The sequence below is a fragment of the Saimiri boliviensis genome, chromosome 6, assembly GCF_048565385.1.
Source record: "Saimiri boliviensis isolate mSaiBol1 chromosome 6, mSaiBol1.pri, whole genome shotgun sequence".
Classification (NCBI taxonomy): domain Eukaryota; kingdom Metazoa; phylum Chordata; class Mammalia; order Primates; family Cebidae; genus Saimiri; species Saimiri boliviensis.
The window spans coordinates 131,630,810-131,656,444 of record NC_133454.1 but is presented as its reverse complement, the minus strand read 5'-3'; the positions used below and the strand labels follow the sequence as shown (position 1 = coordinate 131,656,444).

At 54.3% G+C, this 25,635-nt stretch overlaps 1 protein-coding gene across 3 annotated transcripts in view; it reads right to left on the bottom strand.

The window, feature by feature from the left end:
• Positions 1-25,635, bottom strand: part of KCNQ1 (potassium voltage-gated channel subfamily Q member 1) — a 393,190-nt gene that overhangs the window by 289,163 nt on the left and 78,392 nt on the right. For all 3 annotated transcript variants that reach the window (XM_039471158.2, XM_074401856.1, XM_074401855.1), the window contains exon 2: positions 24,747-24,837. In XM_039471158.2, the coding sequence (XP_039327092.2) occupies positions 24,747-24,837 (91 nt within the window). The remainder of the gene's footprint in view (positions 1-24,746; positions 24,838-25,635) is intronic.

The following is a 25,635-nucleotide window of genomic DNA, read 5'->3' as shown; positions in this document are numbered from 1 at the left end:
ATGCTCTCTCAAATGTTTAAGGGATAAATAATTGCAATCCTACACAAACTCTTCCTAAAAATTGAAGAGCAGGAAATATTTCCCAACTCATTCTCTGATACCAGTAGCATCTGATGCCAAAACTAGACACAATAGCCAACACACGGCACGCAACACCCTCACGAGTGCGGGTGCAACAGTTCTATACACACCGAAGTCAGCCACATCCAGCAGGTGTTTTTAAAATGCATCATGATGGCCAGGCTCGGTGGCTCATGCCTGTAATCCCAGCACTTTGGAAGGTCGAGGCAGGTGACCTGAGGTCAGGAGTTTGAGACCAGCCTGGTCAACATGGCGAAATCCTGGCTCTACTAAAAATATAAAAATTAGCCAGGCGTGGTGGTGGGTGCCTGTAATTCCAGCTACTCGGGAGGCTGAGGCAGGAGAAGGGCTTGAACCCAGGAGGCAAAGGTTGCGGTGAACTGAGATCACACCATTTCACTTCAGCCTGGGCAACAAGAGCAAGACTCCATCTCAAAAAATTAAACAAACAAACAAACAAACAAACAAACAAACAAAAAAAACAAATACAAGTAAGTCAATAAATATATAAATAAAATAAAAATTCATCATGACCAAGTGGGCTTTGTGTAAGGAATGCAAGGTTGTTTTACTACTTGAAAAATCAATCAATGCGCTGCCCCACACTAGCAAATTAAGAAAGAATTTGTGATTGCGATCACTGCAAATTATATGATGATCTCAATAGAGGTAGAAGGAGCACTTGACAAGAATCTAACAGCCATTCTTGACGCACTCTTCATTCCCAGCAAACCAGGAAGAAGAAGGACTTCTTGGCCTGGTAAGTGGCTTCTACTAAAACCCCACAGCTCCCACCTCTTCACCTTTGGGTGAAGGTGAAACACGGTCTCACTCCACCTGAGGAGTAAGACAAGGATATTGGCCCTTGTCCTACTGGCAGACACTGGAGGGTGCGTTCAAGCAAAAACAAGAAATAAACAGCGTATGCGTTGAAAAGGAAAAAACAAGACTCACTTAATTTGGGACAACACAATCATCTCCATAGAAACTCCTAAAGAATCTTAAAAAACAAACAAACAAACCCAAAAACGAACGAACAAGAAACCTTCTCAAACTAGTTAGATGAGCAAAGTCACAATCTGCAGGTCAATCCACAGGCAAATCAATTGTGTTTCTATCTATCCTCGCAAGAAATAATCCAAACGTGAAACTGAGACAACAATATCATTTCAGTAGCTTCAAAAACAGAAAATACTTAGTAACAAATCTAGGAAGTTTCGCACCAGTGAAAACTACACAATACTGATGCATGGTGTTGAAAGTATCTAAGGCACTGGAGAGCAAGAGTGTGTTTGTGGATCGGAAAACCCCGTATTACTAAGACGTACATGAGATCAAGGCTTATCTACATACCCGACGCCACACCAATCAGAATTCTAGCTGAATTTTTTTTTTTTTTATTTTGTAGAAATTGATGAACCGATTCTAAGATATTCATGGGAATGTGAAAGGCCTGGCGGAGCAGCACACTTTCGAAAATGAACAAAATTGGAGGATTAACAGGACCTGATTTCAAGGCTTAGCGTAAAAGTCACAGTAATCAAGACAGCGCTTTCCTGGCAGAACAGTGACAGAGTCCAGAAATCGAACCCACACACACGGCCAACTGATTTTCATCAAAGGTGCCAAAGTAATTCAACAGGAAAAAAGTCTCTGGGACAACTGGATAACCACATGCAAAAAAGATTTAACCTCCATCCGTACCTGTCACCATATATCAAATTAAACTCGAAATGAATCACAGATCTAAACAAGAAATGTGAAACTATAAAATTTCTACAGAAAACAGGAGAAAAAAAACTTTGTAACCTTGGATTAGGCAAATATTTCTTAGAACACAAAGAACATGAACCCTAAAGAAAAAAAAAAAAAACCCTGAAGAATTGAACTTCATCAAAATTAAAAACTGCTGCTCTTTTGAAAGACCCTGTTAAGAAAACACAAAGACAAAACCATGATCGGGAGAAAATATTTGTAAAACAGATCTGGTAAAGGACTGATATCCACAACACAGTCACAACTCTTACAACTCACATTATTATCAGAAGGCAACCTAATTGTTAAAATCAGCAACAAACTGAACAGATACTCCATCAAAGGAGATACATGAATGGCAAATACACCCAACCCCTTTTGTCACTAGGGAAATGCAGATGAAGGCTACGATGGGATATGGATCCACACCTTTACGATGGGCAAGACTTAAAAAGCAGGCACTACTAAGTGCTGGTGAGGATCTGTAGCAGCCAGAATGCTCACACGTTGATGGTAAGACTGAAAAACGGGCCTACCGTTTCTCAAAACAGTTTGGCAGTTTCTTCGAAAGGGAATCATGCATCTAACACACAATCTAGCAACGCCACTCCCAGGGATTTACCCAAGAGAAATGAAGACATATGATTACTCAAAAACCTGCACGCAATATTCATGGCAGCTTTAATCATAACAGCTGAAAACTGGAGACAGCTCAAATGTCCATCAGCCTGTGAATGGATAAACAAACTGTGGTACATTTTATCCTTTCCAAATAAAAGGAGACAAACTGCTGAATGCAGAGACCATGACACGGGTGGACCTCAAATGAATTATGCTAAGTGACAGAAGCCAGGCACAGAGACTGCACACTGCAGGATTCCATTCACATGACGTTCTGGAAAAGGCAAAACCATAGGGACGGGAAACATGTCCGCATTACCAGGTGCGGGGAGGGGCTGGTCTCGAAGGGGTACCGGCGAGCTTTCGGGCTGATGGGAATGCCTTGGATCTTGATTATGGGGATGGCTATAGGACCATAAATGTTTGCCAGGACTCAAGGAACTGGACACGTACAGAGTAGGAGAATTTTTCCAGTAATTTAAACCTCCACAAGCCTAAAGTCAAAAGAAGAAATTAGAAAATAAGAAAACCTAAGAAATATATGAGTCAATCGACAACATTTTTTAAAGCTAATCTATTTAGAGGAGAAAGGCGGCTATGACCCCACCAAGCCCACTGAGCCCAGCACGGCCTCCCCAGGCTCCTGCTACCGTCAGAGTCTGTCCTGGGAGCCGCTGTCCCCCTCGAACGGAACATGGGGCCTTTTCTCTGTCTGTGCCCCCGTCACGTGGCAGCCTCCCAGGCACCCCTTGCCTGCCGTCTGAGCCCCCAGGTAGCCAGGTGCTGGGTGAAGCCTGGCTTCTGTCCAGGCCTTGTACTCAGGACTCCAGCCCTGTTTGTGCTCTGGTCCTGGGCTGAGTCTGGGGCTGCCCCGGTCTCCCTGTGAGGCTCCAGAGCCCCTGACCCAACACCACCTGGGACACTATCTCTGTTGGCCCCCAACTTGCCACCCCAGTGCCCCTCACTTGTTTTGGGAGGTACCCCCACTTCTGGTCACTGGGCTCACGGGTTGGCATCTGTTCCTCTCCCCTGCCTGGCACTCTGGCCTCAGCAAGGCTGCCCCGGGCCCCTTGCATGTCAGGCATCAGCACCCAGGGCAGGCAGTGCCCTCAGCTGCTTTCTGGCTCCAGGGCCCGGGCATGGAGCTGCCCGGGGAGGAACGTAGGTGTCTGGGCCACCACGATGCTCCCAGAATGTGGACTTCTCGCACCTTTTACCTACGCCATTTCATTCAACCCTCCCTAGGAGGAGGCGTGAGGGGTGACGGCGAGGATGCAGATGCCACAGTGTGTTGGAACTTCAGGCGCAGTGCCATGGCTCTGCCTCTCCGAAGACCCCTCACCCAGTGATCAGAAAGGTTCAAACTCTAGGCACACAGCCCAGTCCCAGCAGCGACAAAGAGAGGCAGGGGAGGGACATGCGCTGCCCTTGGGACGTCCATCCCAGCTGGCTCTGGTCCTTGACAGACAATTCCGGGCACCGCTCATCTGAACTCTCCACACTGGGACGCAGTTCTGGGGTCTGTCCCTCTCGAGATCCAAACAGTCCCTGCACCCTGGCCTCCCCGGCTCCAGGCCTACTGAGCTGGTTCTCCTTCCTGCTCCTCTGCCTGGCCTGTGCTGGGTGGTCGGGGCAGTGGGCAGGGGGCTGAAGCCCCCAGATTGACTGGTGCAGAAGGAAAAGCCTTAGATTAGTAAAGGGTTAAAGGAGGGGTGTGCTCTGCCCAGCGGTCTCTCTGCTACCCAGGGCCAACCACCAGGAAGGAGGTGCATAGGGCCAGCGGGTACTCATGACTGGGGGCCATGTGCTGCTGCTCACCTCCACGGCCTGCCAGGGATCCCCATACCAGGCCCCAGGGAGCCCAGGGCTGCCCACGTGGCACACAGAATGCCTCTTGTTCCCACCCCAGGTGCTTAGGAGGAGGAACCCACCCTCTAGGCCGTGTGGCACGGTCACTGGAAGTGTCCCATGCTCTGCTGTATTTTCTTCTGCCACGCTTGATGCAGACTTTGAGAAACAAAACCTGATGCAAACAGCAAAAGATGTTCTCAACCTCCGTCCCTGGAAGAAGCCACTATCTTTCTACCTGTGTTTCTATGCTCATGAGACACGTGCAGTCAGGACAAAGATGTGAGACCCTGGGACCTCAGGTCTGAGCTGCCACCTGCCTGCTGCCACCTTATCCTGGGCCTGGCCTCTACCAGTCAGAGGGGCGGCGTTAGGTCTGAGTCACACCAAGCCAGGCTGCATGCTCCTGTCATGCAGAGCAAAACCTTAAGTCCCCTCAGAGTTGCCCCAAGCCCTCACCAGGTCCTGCCACTTCCCTGACCTCATCCCTGCCACTCCCTGCTCCCCTGTCTCTGATTGCTATGGGCTCCTCACAGCTCCCTCCACTGGTGCCAGGCACATGCCCATCTGGGTCTTGGTATGTGCCATGCTGTCTGCCAGGAATGGTTGCCCCTGAAACCCCAACATCTGGACCTTCACCCCCATACAGAGACTTGCAGTCCCTGCTCACCAAGGCCACCCGGCCGCTCCACGGAGAACTGCCACCCTCCTCTTCCACGTCACTCATCGTTTCTTACCCTGTAAGTCGTCAGCAGGCCATCCAAGGTTTTGGGGGTCTGAACTTATAAAAGATGGAAATGGAATCACCTTATTGTTTGTGGTATAGGTGCTGAGTGGGAGTTAAGGCACATCAATAAAAACAGTAAGCCAGACAGTAAAGGGTTAAAGGAGAAACCAGGGATTAAAGAAATTGTAAAAGGCTTAAGTATAAAGGCAATTATTAGGATAAAAATACAGGCTGGGTGCACTTAAGGCCTAGGTGGGCAGATAACTTGAGGTCAGGAGTTCAAGTCCAGCCTGGCCAACGTGGTGAAACACTGTCTCCACTAATAATACAAAAAAATTAGCCAGGTATGGTGGTGCCTGCCTGTAATCCCAGCTATTTGGGAGGCAGAGGCATGAGAATCACTTAAACCCTGGGAGACGGGGGTTGCAGTGAGAAAGACGGTGCCACTGCACTCCAGCTTGGGCAACAGAGTAAAACTGTCTCCCCCAAATAAATAAATAAATAAACAATATAAACCCATAATTACCCAAATGTTTTTAAAAAAGAAAGAAAACTACCACAGCAACCATGGCAAAATACACACAATTATAAAAGACAATGATCGAGTGGAGACCAAGAATACCAGTTACATGAATAAATGCAAATTAGCTCTACTTATTAGGAGGAAAACAGTTTTGACTCACAAAATAACACTCAACTACATGCTTCATATGAAAAACATGTTTGGAGTCTAAACATGCAAATGGTTTAAATGTAAATGAAAATATATACCATGAGAGCAATGTTAAAAATGAAAAGCCAGAATAGCTATATTAATTCAGACAAAGCAGATTTCAGCACAAGCCAAGTGACCAGGGAGGAAGAGGCAGTTTCATGATGACAAACGTGCTGATTTCTCAAGAGGACATAACAATCCTGAACACTAACGCCGGAACAAAGCTTCAGAATACACTGAATACATGGTGTACTTGTATTGAAATATCCTACGTCCTCTGTAAATATGTGTAACTACTATGTGTGCACGAGAAGGAAAAAATAGAATGTAAATGTTTTTAGTGACAAACGCAAAAGAAAAAAAAAAAAGCCACATTAAACAACAACTGCTAGAACTACAGAACAAAGAGACAAAGCCACAAATATAGTTGGAAATTCTCACATCCCTCTCTCAAGAATTAATAGAACAAGTAGATACAAAATCAGTAAGGCTGTCTCCTGACTAATGTAGACGTGGACAATGCCATCAGCCACATTTGTCTCGTCGACATTTATAGAACAGTCCTCTCAACAACAGCAGTACACACTCCTTCCAAGTGCACAATGGAGTATTCACCAAGATAGATCATATTCTGGGCCATAAATCAAGTCTTAATATATTTTAAGAGAGCAAATCCTATTAAGTATTTTCTATAGCCATAAATGAATTAAAGTAGAAGTCAGTAACAGAAAGGTATCTTGAAAATCCCTAAATGTTTTAGATACACTTAAATAATGCATATACCAAAGAAATTAAAAAAGAAATTAGAAAATATTTTTAATGGGATTAAAAAAAAAACACAAAATTTGTGGATATAACTAAAGGGAGAGAAATTTAAAACACCAAGTGCCTGCATTAGAAAGAAAAAACGATCTTTAATCAGTGACCTCAGCTTCCAGCTTAAAAACCTGTCAAAAGGAGAGCAAATTAAAACTAAGTAAGCAGAATAAAATAATTAAAAAGAAATGAATCAAATAACTAAAAAAAAAAAATTAATGAAATCAAAAGCTGATTCTTTGGGACCCATAACATTGCTAAAACTTGAGCTGACTGATTATACAAACAAAGACAGAGGCGACGAACTATCAATACCAGGAAGGAGAGAGGACGTTGCTACCCATTCTATAGCTGTTTAAAGGGTAAATAACAGAATATTCTGAATAACTTTATGCCAATAAATTTAATGAACATATTCTTTCAAACACACAAAACACCAAAGCCCACTCAAGAAGCAATCACCTGAATACAACGATTAGGTAAATTTCAGATCTAGTTAACAATCTTCTCATCAAGGGAGAGCGAGGCCTACCTAAAAACAGCTTTCCTGATGGAGTCCACCAAACACAGAGGGAAGGAATCAGAGCAATTCTACACAAACTCCTCCTCTGAAAGGGAGACAGAACACTTCCCAGCTCATTCCCTCATGCCAGCATTACTCTAATCACAAAGCTAAAGACGTTACGAGAAAATGTATAGACAATATCCCTCACAAACCTAGATACGAAAGTTGTTAGCAAAAGTTTAACAAGTCCAACGATATACAAAAAGAACAACACAACACGACCAAGTGGGGCTCATCCAGAAATACAAGGTTTAACCTGTGAATACGAATCAGTATAATGTATCATATTAACAGACTGAAGAACCACATGATCATATCAAAAGATGTACAAAACAGCATTTGGCAAAATTTAACTCCCATTCATATTGAAAACTCTCAGTAACAGTACTAGAGGGGATGTTTCTTTAACCTGGTAAAGATACCTGTGGAAACCCAGAGCCAACATCACACTTGATGGTGAGTGACAGTGGGTTTCTTTTAAGGCTGGGGATGCAGTAATGTCCACTTCTACTGGACATTATAGTGGATGAGCTACCCAGTGCGACCAGGCAACAGAAAGAAACAAATAGGCCTCCACATTTGAAAAGAGGAGGTAAAACTGTTTATTTTCAGAAAACATCATTAATGTAAGGTAATCGATGGAATTCGGTTTTTCAAAAGCCACTAGAACTAACAAGTGAGTTTAGAAAGGTTGCAAGATTCAAGGTAGATTTGCCAAAATAAATTTCAGTTCTAAATTAGAATACCATGGACAAGAGCATAAAAATATGAAATACTTAGGCATTTCACAAAAGATCTATACCCTAAAAACAACAAAACATCTCTGACAGAAGTTAAAAATCAAAGTAGTGTATAACCTCATATATATGAGATATATAACCCTTACATGTGTAAGAGATATCAAACATATACATATGAGATATCAGAGGATTCAATATTGGTAAGATGTTGATTCTCCCACGTTAATCTTTAGGTTTAATGCAACCCCAAACAAAATTCTACCAGGCTGCTTTGTAAAAATTGGTAAGCAGCTTCCAAAATTTATATGTAAATGCGAAGGACCCAGAACAACCAAAATAACTTGAAAAAGCAAAATAAAGTTGGATAAATTCCCTGAACTTCTTTTAAGCCTTATTATAGAGCTGTAACAATCCCAGTGTGTGACTGGCACAAAGACAGATCAATGGATCACGGCACAGTGTCCAGAAAGAGACACTTTTGTGATAAATTGAACCTTTTAAAAGGAGTCAGGATGATTCAATGGACAAAGGATGCTCTTTTCGACAAATGGCACTGGACCAGCCATCCACAAGTAAAACCACATGAATCTCCACCTATGCTTTACGTGACATAGAAAAATTCATTCAAAATGCATCCTAGGCCTAAGTGTAAGCACAAAGATTATGAAACTACTAGCAGAAAATCTTAGTAAGCAGGTGTTTGGTAAACATTTCTTAAATAGAATGTGAAAAGCATGAAAAATATTTAAAAGGAAAAAGCACTACATTTGACTTCATCAAGTTGAAAATGTTTGGTCTTTAAAAGATACTATTGGGCCTGGTGCAATGGCTCACCCCTGTAATTCCAGCACTTTGGGAGGCCAAGGCAGGAGGCCAGGCCTCCTTGAGGCCAGGAGACTGAGACCAGCCTGTGCGAACAATGTGAGACACGAAATGTAAAAAGTCAGCCAGCTGTGGTGGCACATGCCTATAGTCATGCCTATAGTCCCAGCTACTTGGGAGGCTGAGGTGGGAGGATCCTTGGAGGCCAGGAGTTTGAGGTTGCAGTGAGCTATGTTCATGCCACTGCATGCTGGCCTGACTACAGTGCATGACCCAGTCTCAAAGAAAAAAAGATACTACTAAGTAAAAGGAAAGCCACTGACTAGAGAATCTGTGTGTAAAAGAAGTATCTGCATAACCAGAATATATAAAGAACTTCAACAACTTCGTAAGATGACAGATAGCCCGATTTTACAATGGGTGAAACATTTAAAAAGATACGTCACCAAAGATGTTCCCCGGATACCAATGAAACACGTGAAAAGATATTCCACATCACTGGTATGCATCCACCGTATTATCCAACCATTCTATTCCTAGGTGTTTACCCATGAAAAAAGGAAATAAAAGTCCCTACAAAGACTTTTACACAGAGTCCACCAGCGCACAAACGGATAAGCAGACTGCGACGTGTCCCTACAACGGGATATGGCTCAGCAATGAAAAAGGATGAATTATTATATGCTCCAGCCTAGATGGCTCTCAAATGCGAGGTAATGAGAGCCAGACACACACACACACACACACACACACACACACACACACACGCTCTCACACGAGTATAATTCCACTGACAGCAAGCCCTAGAAAATACCAACCATCTAAGCTGACAAGACAGACCAGCGGTCCCCTCCAGAGCCAAGAGCAGCAGAGGAGGGGGCAGTGATGGCTTCTGGGGGTGACGGATGTGCCTGCTGTCCCAATTGTGGTGATGGTTCTGTAGTGCACACCCACATCCAGATTTGTCAAATTTTAAACAAGGCCGTCTACTCTATGCCAATTATACCTCCACAAAGCTGATTTTTTGTTTGAGTGAGCAGAATAAATAAAAACCAAGACTACGGTGGTTGCTGACGGAAGCCCCTCCTTCGCAATTAGTGCGCCTTTGGTGGGCACGGGGCCCTGCATACCTCTTCGCCTGCCCTCGCCACGGAAGGAGGCATCATCCACCTTTTGCCCTCTTGGCCATTGGCTCCGGACAGAGAACCTTTGTGCCGAATGCCCCCCCACCCCAAACTCTGCACAGCCCCTGGGAACTGTGGCCCTGATATGACCTGAATTTTGCACATGAGGAAACAGGTTCAGAGACGACTGCGGATGTATGTGGACCCGCTGGGAAGTCTCGGGGATCTGGATCCCTCCACATCCTGGAGTTTCTCCAGCAAGGTCTGGGAGTCTTTCTGCAATCCCAGGCTCCAGGGCCATGGAGGGAGGAGCCACTCTGGGCACAGCGACAGCTTCTGAGACCCACCCCAAGCCAGGGGCCCCACGCTGCAGCTCCACGCTGGCCTTTCATGGGAGGGGTGTGGAGGCCTCCAGAGGCTGCCGACTGCCCCTTCCAACCCCCTTAGCTGATGTCTATTCAAGGACCAGCCACAGAACCCGGGCCTCAGCGCCTCTGACAGGGACTCCATGAACACCGGGGAGAAAGTACAAATTCTTACAAACTACCGGGATGAGAGGGGTTTTCCAAAGATTCCAGAACTCCTAAGTGGTCTAACAGATGTCCTCACTTAAAAAAAAAAAAAACAAAACACCTGAGCCTGAGATGAAGCAAGAGAACTTGAGCAGAAGGGGGCTTTTCTGGGAACGTTCAGAGGCTCCTCATGGCGGGGACCGAGCCCTGCACACAAGCATCCCGAAAACAAAGCGTCCCCACAGCTTTGTCCTCAATCCCGGGTGTCTGTAGCCACTGCCAGGTCCAGGGACCTCGCTGGGGGGGCAACACTGAGAACTGACCAGAGAACAGAACCCAGCTTGGTCCCTGCGCCCGAGGACAGCAGCCGTCTCCGACCCTCCCCAGCCAGTTTCGGAGAATAGTCAGCGAGAAGAGACACAGGCCCCACTGAAGTAAGCTAAAATGAAATAAAGACGCTGCCCTTCCCCCAGGTTCCCCACCAAATGCTGCTCTGAATGCACAAATTATTCTCAGCACACGGGGCTCGGAAACTGACCAGATCATCGGCCCGCCAGGAAAAGGGGCTGGCCTGCGCCTCTCGGCACACACTTGACATTTTGTTCTCATCCAGGCTTCCCATGCTGACAGTTCCTGGATTAAATGTGCAAATGGAACGCGGCCCCAGGGATTCTCGCTCCCTGCCTGCTGAGGCCCAGGGCTGAGAGTGCACGTGTGCATATGTGTGTGCAGGCACGCACATGAGCCTGAACATGCACACACAAGTAAGTGTGTCCACACGGGTGCCTGTGTGTGCACGTGTCTGCATGCCCATCCGTGCGCGTATGTCTGTGCGTGTGTGCCTGGACGTTCTCGTCTCCATCACTCCATCAGGCATCTGGGCTGGGCCACGGTGTTTTCGACCCCCTACTTCAACAACCTAGACCATGACCAAGTCTAGAAACCTCACCACGAGCTCACAACCGCCCAGGTCTTTTCTCGGCTCAGCAGGGATTGGCTCCACTGAAAATCCAAACGCAATCCCTTCATAGCAAGTTCCAGGCCATGATCTCTGCCGCCCACTGCCACCCTAGAGGGTATGAAGCTGTTAAGGCCAGAGGTCCAGAACATACCTTCCCAGTGGCCAGGAGTCCAGACTGCATGTTTGGGGAGACTATTGCCCCCAATTGCCAGGGTCGTAAAGATACCTAAAGGCCTCCCGAGGCCAGCTGGAGCAGACCTTGGGGTTGAGAGCATCTCCCACAAGCTACTGAAGAGGCTGCTGGTGGCCCCTGGCCCCAGGCACTCCTCCCGTCCCACCAGCCATCCCCGTTGGTCGCAGTTTTACACCTGGGAGACAGAAAATCTCATGGGAAGAGCTGTCTAGACCTGGCCCAGAGCTCAGCTCCATGAAGCAGGGGGCTGGGTCCAAGGTGCTCGAGCTGCAGCTCCTGACCCCGTGAGGCTGTGCTGAGCCCGTCCCCCCACCTGCAAAGTCACACAATGACACGCTTCAGTGGTGCATGGCCAGGGCCTCTGGTTTTTGTTCTGTGTGACCCGGGAAGCCAAGAACGTGATTAGAACTCATCTGAATGTGATGCCTTAGGGGGTTCCCCTGGCACCTGCCCAGGCCCCTTCCCAGGCTGCTGCCCAGGGTCAGAGGAGCCCTTGGGCTAACCCTTCATCCAGGGGCACAGCGGGGGGACCCCACTGTGCAGAACCCCATGGCCAGCAGGCCGCACAGGGCGTATCCTATTATCCCCTGATGGCTTCCCTGGCAGCCCCCGGGAGCCCCAGCGCAGTGCCGGTGCCAGCCCCCCCCATGCCCGCCCGCACCCGGCCTGCTCAGCCCGTCCTGTTGTGTTGTGTCAGCTGCTGCTCTATGCTTCAAGCGAGGCTCTCCAGCTGGCCAGGGTCAGATGTGAAAACAAGGACCTAACCCAACCCAGCCCCCCAGCTCCCCTGCAACAGAGACCCCCACCGAACGTGGCACTCACTGATGAGGCTCTTTCCAGCCCTCAGGCAGAACATAAAGGAAACACCTGTCCCCACGGCTGCACACTCTAATCCCACTAAACCCAAATGGAGAAGCCCGAGGGCCCCTGCAGCCGGCGCACCCCCGACGAAGGTCTGACTTTTGTCCTGGACTATGCGGAAGGCAGGAGAGAAAACACGGGAACTGGCCTGGTAGAGCTGGAGAGCAGCGGCCACCCTACACAAGGGATGCAACTCCCAACCAGACTCAGGGCCGCAGAGAGCAGAGCACCATGGTGGGGGCGGGGGGAGGGGTTCCCTCCAACAGCCGGGGCGCCTGAGGGTCCCCCCCACCCCTGTCCTCATGCAGTCACCACCTTTCAGTGGCCGGGGCTCCTGTTCCAGTAAGGCCCGACACGGAGCCCCTGCCCAGGCTGAGCCCCAACCCTGGCAGAGCCTGCAGGCACCCTGCTCAGCCTCAACTGCGCCTGCACCCGAACCCAGGCCACTGGCTCTCTCATTACCAATGTGGAGCTGAATCATCACAATTTCTAAAAAGAGGAGAAAAAGAAGTGAGCGCGGTGGGGGGAGCTAGAGACCACCCAGACACCTGGCACTGGGGAGAGAGACGTGGAGACCACGTGTGCCACGCACGCCAGGCACTGGCAGGGGGATGGGGAGTGCTGGCTGCCGGGCAGGCACCTGGCTGAGTTTGGCTTCCTGGCTGCTCCTGCCCCAGAGGGAGATGGGGCCACCCCAGCTTTCCTTCCCACCAGCCTCTCCTGGGGACTAGTGGGATGAGGGACGCTCAGTATGGGCAGCACAGCCATCGGCTCGGCTCCCGGGCTGCAGCGTTGGGGTCCACACAGGGTCTCACGCTTGCTGTGTGTCACACAGAGGGACAAGGGGGCCCTGCTGTCCCTGGGGTCTCTCACCAGGGCTCCTGCAAAGACGTAAGGTATCGTCTAAGATGCCAGTGACTGCCTAGCATGAGCCCGTTCCTCCAGCCACTCAGCGTTCAGGAAAGATCACACTCCTGTGGCTTGAAAACAGGAAGACAATGGAACAAGCCAACAGGGCCCCAGACTCTCCAGGCAGCAGCGGGTGGGAGTGTCTACCTGGCCATTATGGGGTCTTCCTGGGCCTCAAGAGGACTTGTGACCAAGCACAAGCCAGGCCCCGCCTTCCCTTTTCCTTCAGGGGGCGCAGGGCCCCGGGCAGCACCCGGCAGAGATCTGGAGGAGGTGTTCTGATGCAGGGGCAACGGGGAAAGGCAGCCTGCCCTCCAGAGGGACCACGGGCTGCCGACGGGCCATTGCTCCTCATGCCTCGGCTGCCCCACCCCTGGCCGGAGCACCCCGGGCTGAGAGGGCCCCCCTCAAAGCCCCAGCTCCTCAAACTCAGTGGGCTCACTGCCTTCCCTCTGCTCAGCCTCCCTGGAGGAAAGACGCTGACTGATGGTTCCCGGATCCCGGCCCAGGGGTGTCAGCCTGATTCTTCCAAACCGCCTGGACAGGATCGGGTTACGTGTTTTTCGGGAATGTTTAAAAAAAATCTTGCAGTTTCCTTTACCGCCTGCCCCAGGCCCCTCAGCGCCCCCACCCCACCCCATCTTGTTCTGAACAAACTTGATATATATGACAATTCTGGCCTGCAAAAGGTAAGGGGAGGCCCGGGTGTTGGCCGCACAGAGGAAGTCTTTGTTACAGAAAACGATTCACCGTAGGGCCCCTCCACACACAAGGCCCCAAATACTTGGAGAATGTTCCGGTTCCAGCCCAGGATTCCCACTTTCACAGCTCTCCCGCGAGCAGATTTTGCATGAAGGAATGTCAGCTGTCCTCCTCCCAAGCAGCTGCCTTCAGACAGGAACACAGCCAACCCAAACCCTGTCAACCTCGGTCCGGGGACAGACAGGGGACCTGGCTGGGGCCTCGTCGATGTCCACTGTGGGGGAGACAGCCTGCCCTGCTGCCTTTGCCACAGGCCTCACAGAGGGGGCTGCGAGCCCTCCGGCTTGTCCACACACCATCCTTGGGGCCAGGGGACTGTCCCCAAGCCTCCACGTCCGCCACCCTCCCCTGCACAGGAGGGAGACCATGAAGGGAGGGCCTGGCCGGGCTGCGCCGGGTCGAAGAAGCCAAAACCGTGTGACAGCCACAGGTAATGAGGAGAAACCAGCCAGCCACACCGGGATGAGCAATGAGCCTTGAACACAGGCTGCGAAATGGATGGTGGTGTCCTGCGAGCCGGACACCCTGGCTAAGTTGAAGGTCCTCATTCCGGAGGATACGCACAGGCTTCGTAGGGAGAAAGGGTTGCACTGTCTCCAACATACTCTCAAATGACTCGGGATAAAAAAGAAGCAGGCCGGGTGCGGTGGCTCACACCTGTAATCCCAGCACTTTGGGTGGGTTGGCCGAGGTGGGAGGATTGCTTGAGCTCAGAAGTTCAAGACCAGCCTGGGTAACATGGCGAAACCCCATCTCTACAAAAAATACAAAAATTAGCTGGCCGTGGTGGCACACACCCAGAGTCCCAGCTGCTCAGGAGGCTGAGGTGGGAACACATGAGCCCAGGAGGCCGAGGCTGTGGGAGCCGTGAGTGTGCCACATCACTCCAAGCTGGGCAGCGCAGCAAGACTCTCTCTCGCTGCATCTGTTTCTCAAAAAAAAAAAAAAAAAAAAAAAAAAAAAAAAAAAAAAAAAGACAACAACAAAAACCCCACAAAACCCATATCAGTGTCTTTGCATATAGAGAGAAGCTTGCAGAGCACATGGGTGATGAGAACCACCGGGAACCTGGCAGAGGGTGCCTGGGGGCTGCTCGTACTGACAAGCCTGAGATTAAATCAAAACCCAAACACCCAGGAAGAAAGAGACAGACTGTGGAACCCAAAGGCCATGAGCCGGCCTGGGTGCTGTACCAACGCGGGGCATGGAGGGTAGGCCCGGGGCACACACTCTCCCACTTCCATCTTCCCAGAAAATTAAATCGCCGCTAATTTAAATGCAAGTCTAAATGCCCCTAGCAAGTGCTCTTTCAAAAATTCTCCTGTTAAATAAGTAGCTTGACTTTCCCGGAAGGTCAGACAGCAGGGATCTTAGGCCCTGTGGGCTGCATGGCCTCGGTGGCAGCACTCAAATCTGCCATTGCACACAGTAGCCAGAGGCACAAGGCCCTCAAGTATGCGGGGCCGTGTGCTAATAAAGCTTTATTTACATGCACAGGCAGCCACCCTGTGGGCCATGGTTTGTAGACCCCTGGGGTGCCCTCAAATTCATATGATGAAGCCCTCATCCCCAGTACCTTGTGTGGAAAGGGGCCCCTGCAGGTGGAATTAGGTAGGAGGGGGTCACAGTGGAGCAGGGTGGCCTCCAATCCAATAAGACTGGTGTCCTTACACAGAGGAGAAACGTGGCTGCAGACACACACGGAGGATGCCCTGTGAGGTAAAGGGAGGGACTGGGGTGCTACATCTAGAAGACAAAAGACCGAAGTCACCCGCCACCCCCAGAAGCTGGCAGAGGCCTCAGAAGAGCCAGCCCTGCCCACACCTGGGTCTCGGCCCTCCATCATCCAGAGCTGTGAGAGGGCCACCTCCATTGTTAAGCTGCCCAGCTTGGGGTCCCCCGTTACGCAGCCTGGGTGTACTCTCCCGACCCACGTGGGCAGGAGGTGGGCCCAGCAGTCCCTCTGGCAGGCCAGAGGCTGGCAGGGAGGGAGACCCACGCACAGTGTGCCTGGGTTTGAAGCGCGGGCTGGGAAGCCGCTGCTATGGCCCAAACCAGCTCTGCTGGGTTCCAGACCCATCTGAGACAGGGAGGTCCTGAGAAGCCACAGCGGGCAGCCTCAAGAGCATATTTTGCCCTCCCGTCCCTCCGTGTCTTGCTGGGAGGGCTCAGCATGTCTCCCCAGGTCCTCTGCCCTGGAGGGCCAGGCCACTACTGAGCCCTGCCAGCCACCCCGTGGGGTGGGACAGGGCAGCACCAGCCTCTATTCTAACAAGCCTAGCAGGGAAGGCACTCAGGGCACCCACCCAGCTTCTCTTCCTTCCGTAACTCTTGGGGGTTGAGCAGTGGCGCACGAGAGACTCCTGTAAGAGCCGCAGGCAGTGTGGATGATGTGTTTATCACCAAGTACAGGAAGCCTGGTGGGGCTGGAGTCTGTGCTGCAGCCTGGCACAGCCGGAAATTTCTAGAATCCCTCGACACCGTGGAGCCACAGGCCCAGCTGAGCGCCCCTGCTGCCCTGCCCTGGGCCTGAGCTCCCTTCTCAGGCAGGGAGCAGGCCAGCCTTCCTTCAGCTTCCTTCACTGCATGGCCCATGTGTGGGGCTGGGTGTCTGCGGACAGCAGTGGGTGTGCTGAGCAGAGCGTGTGGCCAGGGAGGCTGGACCAAGGCCGCCCAAGAGGCCGAGCCACCAGGTCTTCATGCCCTGCCCCGTGGGCCCCAGGCTCTCAGACTGCGGCTTCAGCAGCAGCCCTGCCCCCCACTGTGCCCCCACATCTCGAAGCAGAGCACTGGAGGCAGGACGCCCATCCAGGGGACAGCAACACTGTGGTTCCTCTCCCAAACAGCCCCCAAAGCAAGGCTGATCCTACGCGCAGTAAAACGGCCTCAGAAAGGAGACACTGGATGCCTTCCCAGAGGCAGGGGGCCTGGTCCTGGGTCCTCAGGGGGCACCAGTCACCTAGCTGCCCTCTTTCGGGCACAGAGCGGGTGATGGAGATGCTTTTAGGTCCTACGGCCAGTACATGAGAGACGCCACAGGGCTCTGAGAGGCCGCAGTGGGTGGCACGGGCCTCCCCAGGACTGGGAGCTCCTGGTGGACAGAGATTTCAACAGCTTCAGCGTCACTAAGGGGGAAGGCAGGAGGGATCTGCCTTCGGGGATTCTCAGCCACCAGCACCAGGCTCTGGAGAGCCGGCCATGACATGTCTCCCGTCCCCGACGGCCAGTGGCTTCATTCTGAGCCTTTGTTCTTGGACTCGTACTGGGACATCAGGGCTCGACCTCGACCCAGGAGGAGGCTTAGCAGCTGAACCTGGGTGGCAGCTGAAGCTCAGCCCAGTTGGGTGCCCCCACCTGCCCCGGTATGACCTTCCTGATCCCAGAGAGACACTGGGGCCTGCCCTGCACCACCTGCCCCTGGTTGACGTTCACTGTCGCGGGCCCCACCCGCCTGAAGCCTGCAGGCCAGAGTCCTTCCTCCCTGAACAGGCCCCAAGAGCTGCTGTCTCCCTGGGCTGGGCTCCAGGCAGGGTCTCAGGGCAGAGGAGTGAGAACTTCCTCCTACAGGTTCACGGGCAGTGACCACCAGTGTGGCTGCATAGCGCTGCCGGCCGCCCTGTGCCCTGGGGGCTGTGCAGAGTGAGGGTCCACGTCTGTCAAGCCCTCTGGGCCCAGCTCCAGGGACTCAGGGCAGACAGGATCCAGGGCCGCCGCCCGCACAGACACGAGGCTCTGCAGTGAGGGTCCAGGGGTGCAGGATCCCAGTCCGGCCCTGCCTTTTGTGACCCCATGGTCTGCTTGTGCAGAGAACCTGGCACACAGTGGGTGCTTAATAAAGATTTGCTGGCTGAACAAATGCAGGCAGAAACAGCCCCGCCGAGGAGATGAGAACTGTGTTCTGAAGCCTCAGAGCGGCCTGGGCGGTGGGGACCGGTCTTGGCCGGGCAGCTCCCAAGTGACAGGGACAAAGAGGCAAGCAAGCCCACAGCCCCGCAGGGGGCCGTGACTCTTCCCAGAGTGCCCTGCAGCCCTGAGGAGGGAGTGGGTACCCCGGTTTCTGGGCAACCAGTCCAGTGGGGAGTCGCCCCTGAAGCAAGCGTGCGGGACAGGGCTACATCAGACCCATAGGAGCTCACCGGGCAGGGTGGGGCAGGCAGGGCAGGAGAATCTCTAGGAGCGGCAGCTGCAGAGGGAATCAGACCTCGGGGTTGGTTGAGGGAAATCCTGAGTCACCCACCGGTTCCCCAACCCGGGCAAAGGTGCTTTCACCTCTGTGTCTGTTCCCGGCAGGCAGCGGCAGCAAAGGCGCTGCGGGAAAGCGCCGAAGGCCACGCGCACGGCAGGCTCGCCATCCGGGCAGCTGCGGGTCCCAGGTGGTAAACACCAGGTGGGGACCTGCGGGCCTGCGGGTGCCCTGCTGGGGGCCAGCGGAGGTCAGGGCGCTCAGGACAGGATCTGACAGGACCTGACCTTGTTCCGCAGAGAGGGGGGCACCCAGGGCTGCCACGGAGGCCCGGAGAATCCCCACAGGCTCTCGCTTTGCTGCTGGGAGGGAAACTGAGGCCTTGCTGTGTGCTGAAGGGGCAGCAGAAACCCCGGCAGTGGAGGCTCCAGCTTGTGGGAGGGGTGGGCCACCGGGCGGGGCAGAGGGAGCCTCAGCAGAGGGGAGGAAGCCACAGCGATGACCTCATCCCCTAGGCCTCTGGGGCCGCAGCTCACGGGGTTTTTTAACCACAAGCATTGCAGGACAATTCCCTGGTATGCTCACTACCAAAGGCATGGACCAGCCGTGTTTGTGTTGTGCTTTTGAGTGCCTCTCTCTTTGTGTGGGATTTGAAAAAAGCCGTGATCCTGGAGACAAAAGCCAGGCCTTCACCTGGGCCAGGGAAGGGGCTCCTATTGCAGGGAACGGGGGGCAGTTTCTGGCAGCAGCCGGCCTTGGTGAGAAACACGAGACCCTCCCAAACCGGGAACTCCTTTCCAGGCAAGAACACGCACAGCACACACACGTCAGACACCCGTGCGCGCACACACCAGGCGTATGTGTACACACGTGCTCACGGAGCCACCTACAAGCGTGCACACGGACGCTGGGTGCACACCCGCACACGCGTGGCACTCTGACACGTTCACACAGATGTGCAAACGCACGCACGCGCACACACGGCCGCCTCTGAGTTAGTTCAGAAGGCAGGTTGGGGCCCTCTTTGCAGCCCAGAAGGGGCTCTCCTCCCTGGAAGGCCATGAGCAAATCTCCCTCCCTGCAATCTCGGGCGGTGCCGGCCGGACCCCGGCCGAGACCAGATTCCTCCCGAAATGGCTTTTTCAGGCCCACCGCATATGCCTGGTTCAGCAGAATGCCTAATCCCTCCGAGGCCGCGCTGGGGTTTCCTTCGCCGTTCCGAGATAACAGCTTTCTGGCACTGCAGAGCTGGGCGTAGCAAAGGAAACGAGAAGGCAGGGGCTCCCTGGGAACACACCGCGCGGATCAACGTTTCCCCCAGCGTTTACACATCGTGCTCTCGGAATCTCCACGCGGGTCCTGTACCCCGCAGGCCCCTCCTGGGTTCCCCAAGGCTGTGGTTTGGGCTCCCCAGCTCAGCACTCCTTGGCCCGGGCCGCAGCTCCGGAGTTGCACGTGACACGCGCGCCCCCTGGCGTCTCCCGGCGCCCCCACCGCCTGGCCCCAGGGGCTGCAAACACTCCTTCCTGCTTCTGGGCCTCCCCCCCGCCGCGCGCCCCCAGCCGTCCTGCCTGCACCCCTGCACAGCCCCCCTCTGCTGGAATCAGGAACCCAACAGCCGTCCTCACTCTTCCAGGCCCGAAGCTTCGGAAACCTGCTGTCAGGCCCTTCCCCGGGAAGTTCCCCGAACTTCGGCCTGTGCTCTGAGCCCCACGGCCCTGGGAGGGGTCCCGGCCTGTCCCTCCAGCACCTACTTACCTCCTTCCCACTGCACCCCGCCCACCTGAGCACCCGCTCCTCCAAGCACGTGGTCACTGTCCCTGCAGAGCCCACTCCCCACCCAGAGCCCCACGTCTCCACCTCAGCTCTGCCTTTGACCGGTCTGCACATCCGCCTCTGGAGACCAGGCCCCCTGCTGCCTCACTCTCTGCTGTGTCCCCAATGTGCCTTCACTGTGGCCATGACTGAGCGACAGCTGGACTCTCAAATTCCCTTGGAGGGTTTGTCTCCACGAGGCTAGTGCTTCCGGAGCCCACTGGGAAGCGTGGGGAGGCCAGTGGGAGGGCAGGCGTCTCCCACCCCCACATCGTGCAGGGGTTGCCGAGGCCGGGAGCACACATCAAGCTGCCGTGTCCTCATGGGACAGCTCTGGCCAACGGACTCAATGGAGGCAAGGACACACACAGCCAGGAAGTGCCATGCGAAGTCCGTGGGGTGAGTGCGGCCATGGGGTCCCACCCTGGGGGAGCGTGGAATGGCCTGAGACCCCCCCGAGACCTCCCTCTGACCCAGAACAGGGCAGGTCGATGGGGATGGTGCGAAGGTGGTAGCCGCCAAGCGGAGGCCTGAAACCTGACAAGAGGCTGAGTGCTGACACTCCCGAGGACAGCCAGGCCCAGGGCAGAGCATGTGCAAAGGCCCTGGGGCAGCCAGAAATGTCCCAGGGTCGGAGTGAGGGAGTCCAGGCTGGGGGATGTGGGGGGAGTGTTGTGGGTGGCAGGCCTGAACGTGGGCACCTTGGGGAACGTATCCCAAACACCACGGGAGCTTCTGGAAAGTCCTCTCCAGCTGCTGTGTGCAGGGGGCGCCTGGTGAGACGTGAGGGGTGCCAGGGAGGCAGCCGGCCCGAGAGAAGGGAGCTGCAAGGCACTGACAGGCGCAGCCCCTGCTGACCGGATCCACGGCCACAGTTCAGCACAGGGCCACCAGGTGGCGCACAGACACCACAGATGCGCGGACAGTGGGCAGACTGCCGGGATGAGGCCCCCTCGCCCTTGGGAGCAAGGCCCAGCACTGTGCCTTGAAATCCAGGGTCTGCCCTCCTGCCCGGGCAGGGCTACATCCTGGGGAGCAACCCTACCTGCTGTATGACCCTGTCCCCTGCCTGGTTTAGATGCCACACGGGGACCTTGGGGCGCTGCCGGTGATTCTAGGGCTGAGACGGGCGCGTGCAGCCCAGGGCGTGTCTGAAGGTCTCTGTGGGTTGGGCCTGGGTGCAGGCTTCCCTGGGTTTCAGCCTTCCAGCTGCACGGGAGATGACCACCTCGGAAGTGGGGACCTGAACTCGGGAGCTTTGGTGCTCATGGCCCTGGCTGGGCAGGGGCGCCTGGGGGGACTCACGGCAGCACCGGGGTGCCACTTAAAACCAAGCAAGTCCCAGGCTACTCAGGGGGTAAGGGGCTAAGCACCCAGATCCAAGCCCATAGTGCACAAAGGGCAGCACGGGCAGGGTCTCATGTCTCATGCACAGCACAGGCACGAATGCATGTACATACACACGTGTATGCACACACAGCAACACATATCTATACGTGACTACACATAACACAGACACGCATAAACATACAATTCGTGCTCACAGGGGTACGGTACAATGGGCCTATATATGGCCACATTTACACATGTGTACATGCTCAGATACACATGTGCACACATGTATGCACATTGAAACAGAGCCAAACATGCATTAAAGCCCCCACATGCACACGTTTGCACACTTACCTACATACTCAGATACGGACGCACCTGCAACACACAGCCGCACCCGCAGGGAGACACGTGCATGCTCACACAGCCACACGTGCACAGCGCCTCACACGGAGACCCTCCAGGACAATGGTTGGCAGCCCGGCTCTCACAGCCTGGGAACCACTGGCATCCTTGGCTGCAGGCCCTCCAGGGAAAAGTACCAGGTCAGGGACCCCCCACAGACCCAGCCCCCATGGCAGAACCAGCAACAGACATGCCATGCCCACTCCTGCAGGTGAGCCAACTTTGTCGGCTGGCCGGGGCAGGATGCCCTCCTCCAGCGACGCGGTGGGATGCTCACCTGGGAGCCAGGTCTGTGGTGGGTGAAGAGGACAGGTGCCATGGGGACACCATAAAAGGCGAGGCCCATGCTGCCAAGGCCACTGGATGTTGCCCTGAGGGTGAAGGACGGCCTCACTGCAACGAAGATGGCACCACGAGACGACACACAGAGCCCACGTCACCGGGGCAGTGTGAAAGTCTGAAAGAAGTATGAGGGGACAATGTGACAGGACATGAAACTCACATGCCAGGACCAAGGGGATTTGTTCCACGAAGGCAAGGCCGGCCGCTCACCAACAGGAGCAGGAAAGACCCCTGACCAGAATCCACATGGTCACTGTAAAACTGCACCAGACATCAGCCCTGAAGGACCCTTCCTAAACACGGGAGACGCATCCCCCTGCCCAGGGTCTGGCCTGCCCACAGAGACCAGGAGGGTCTAGCTGGCCGCAGACACCTCCCCCAGCTCTGGACAGACCCAGGCAGCTATCTGCCCTCCTGGCAGGCATCCCTTATCTGGAAACCCAAAAGAATGCAAATGACAGAGGGGAAAACTTCTGTGACCACAGTCACGAGAAAGCAGCGGGGCCACAGCCTGTGACAGAAATCAATGGCTTTCGCAGATGCCAGAAAAGTGCCTGGAAGACAAACAGACCAGAGACTCCCCATGTGATAGCAACAATAACAACTTACTATCCCCAACATTATTACTATCAGGAAGAGACTTAACAAAAACTGCCAGACACCTACATAATGAAACCGTGAAACACTACCCATGCGCAGACACGCCCCACTCTCGGAGCCCAGGGAGATGTCGGTCTCCCCAGATTCATCCATCCACCCCCATCACATTTCTTCCCAGGGCTGGATGAGGTGATGGCAAAGTTCACTGGGAAAACCAAGGCTGTAGGTGCCACCAGGAAACCCCTGAAAAAGCAAACCCCGCAGAGGCACAGAACGACACCATGAGATGGACTGTAGTACAGGGGGAGCCGAGCTGGGAGGGCCCTGGTGAGGGACAAGTCCAGCGGACCAGTGGGACAGAATAGAAGACCCCAAAGCAGACCCTTCCTACTGCCTCTGGACCTCTGGGTTACAGAGAAGACGGGCCCTCCAGTCAGGCAGGATCGATGGATGGCCCCGGAAGAACTGGGAAGCCAGGGAAGGATGGCCGGCCTGGGCCTCACACCCCTTGCCAGGAAGCTCCCAGCCGCCGTGGAGCGCGCACAGTTAACCTGGTCAGGGCAGGCGAATTAATCCACACTCAGCTACGGCCCAAGCTCCAGAAGCAACGAAGGAAGGGTGAAGTTGACTCCCTAGAAATAAGACAGATGCCACAGCCGAAGCCATCACGAGAGGACTCGGGAGCCCCGTGGGGCAGGCTCCCCTGGCCAGGAAGACAGAGCACTGAAAAGCAGCACGAAACCAGCCCAGACCGGCCTGTGTGCACCGGGAGCTGAGCCTCGCGACTCTCTCTTCCTTTGCAGACACTGGGAATATTCCACGACAAGACTGGAAAACAGCATCCTGCAGGAGCCTGTGCGCTGCCCACGGCCCACACTCAGGCGGCTTCCGTGGGGACCCCTTGGGCTCCAGACATAGCTGGTCCCCTGTACCCTGCCTTCCAGGTAGCCTCACAGCCAGATCAACTTGGAGGTTTCTCACCAGGCCGTGAGCCCCCCTCATCCTGCTCCCAGCACCTGGCCAGCAGAAACGGCACAGCGTGGAGCAGCCCCACCTATGGCCACTCACTCCAGGCCTCCCCGCCAGAGCTGGGCCTGTTCAGGTTGAGGGGTATGTGGGGACCTGTCCCCAGTGCTGTCTTGGGGAGGAGAGGAGTCCTGAGACCCCACCCTCAGAGAGAGGAGCTCAGACAGCTGCCCAGGCCCAGGGCGTGGGAGCTTGGAAATTCCCCGGATCTTTAAGCTACCCTGGGCACCTCCAGGGACACTGGTTTCATGCTTCTTTCCGGTGCTATGTCTTCCTGGCCAGGTGAGCCTGTCCCGCCGGACCCCTGAGTCCTCTCACAATGGCTTCAGCAGTGGGGTTCATCTCATTTCTAGGGAGTCAATTTTACCTTTCCTTCACTGCTTCTGGGCACACAGGCACGATGTGGCTAGTGGTGCCAGCCCTCCCCCACAGGGAGGAAGACACAGGGCACTCAGAACTCAGCAAAGGGCCGAGGAAGGACTGTGTGCCAAGGCAGGCACTGCCCCCAGCTCAGGAACACTCCTGCCCCCAGTCCAGGACACTCCCACCAGCGACACCGCACAGAGTGCCTGTCAGGCTGATGGAAGGGACCACCCAGGTGCTTGGGGTGGGGGCTGCTGCTGGGACACCTTCAGAGCCCGTGTGCCAGCCATAACCCAGGAGCAGGAGTCACCAGACCCCAGGGACACTGTGGAGGAAGGATCGGGCAGGCCTCTGCCAGCCACACCGCCAGCTCCACCCTATACTCTCCTTCCTTTCAGCCAAGCTCGGAAGCCCCTCTCCAGGAAGCCCTTTCAGACCGCCAGCTCCAGGCTCCTCTTAGTCCTTACCCGCCTCGCCTGTGGCACACACATCCCAAGTCACTTGGCAAATGTGGGTGCTGGGGAGGTGTCCCCACCATGTATCAGGGCAGGGCCAACATGTCAGCAAGGGGCCGGGAGCGGCTCTGCCCCACCTTATGGGATCAGTGCCAGGGAGATGCCAGCCCCCAGGCAGCGTGACATCCAGCTGTGTCCTTGGACACTACATACCATCCAGAAGAGGGTCCCCGTGGCCAGGGCAGCATACTGCTCGATGGTGGACAGCACGCTGAAGATGAGGCAGACCAGGACGATGAGGAAGCTGCAAGACAGGGACACGGTGGTCAGTTCCACGGCCTCGGCCCACCCCACGGCAGTCAGTTCCACGCGTCAGCCCACCCCACGGCAGTCAGTTCCACGCGTCAGCCCACCCCCACGGCAGTTCCATGGCCTCAGCCCACTCCACAGCTGTCAGTTCCACGTCTCAGCCCACCCCACAGATGCACCTGGGGAGCAGCGGAGGGGCCCCGGCCTCAGCCCCACCCCAGGGTAGGAACAGACAGTGCTGCAAAAATGCAGTTGTCCGTTAGCTGAGCACACACTCAAGGTAGGTCCGCACGAGGGATGCCGGCCCATCTCGGGAAGGGACGAGGCGCCAACACATGCCGCCACATGGACGGGCCCTGGAAACACGGTGCCAAGGCCAGACACAGATAGGTGACCGCCTGCTGACCACGTGCCATGTGGCTATACCCAGGAAAGCCAGAGCTGCAAAAACAGAAAGCAGACTGGTGGCTGCCCCGGGGCGGGATAGACACTCTGGCCGCGGATGGCGGTGATGGCCACACAACGCTGTGTCCTAGAGCCACAAGGGGCCCACTTTCTGCAAATGAACCATGGCGTGGAACTGCATCTCGACACAGCTGATTTTACAGCTCACTTCCAGAGTGTAGTCAGTGGTCCCCTGCCCAGGAATGGAAGGCCCAGGGCGGGGGTGCTGGTGGTCACAGCACAGAAGCCAGCCTGGCGGGTGAGGGTCCTGACATCTGCACCAAGCGTCTGGCTGGCAGAGCGGCCTAGAGGCTGCAGGCTGTGGGCCGCTCTCATGTGGTTTTACTTC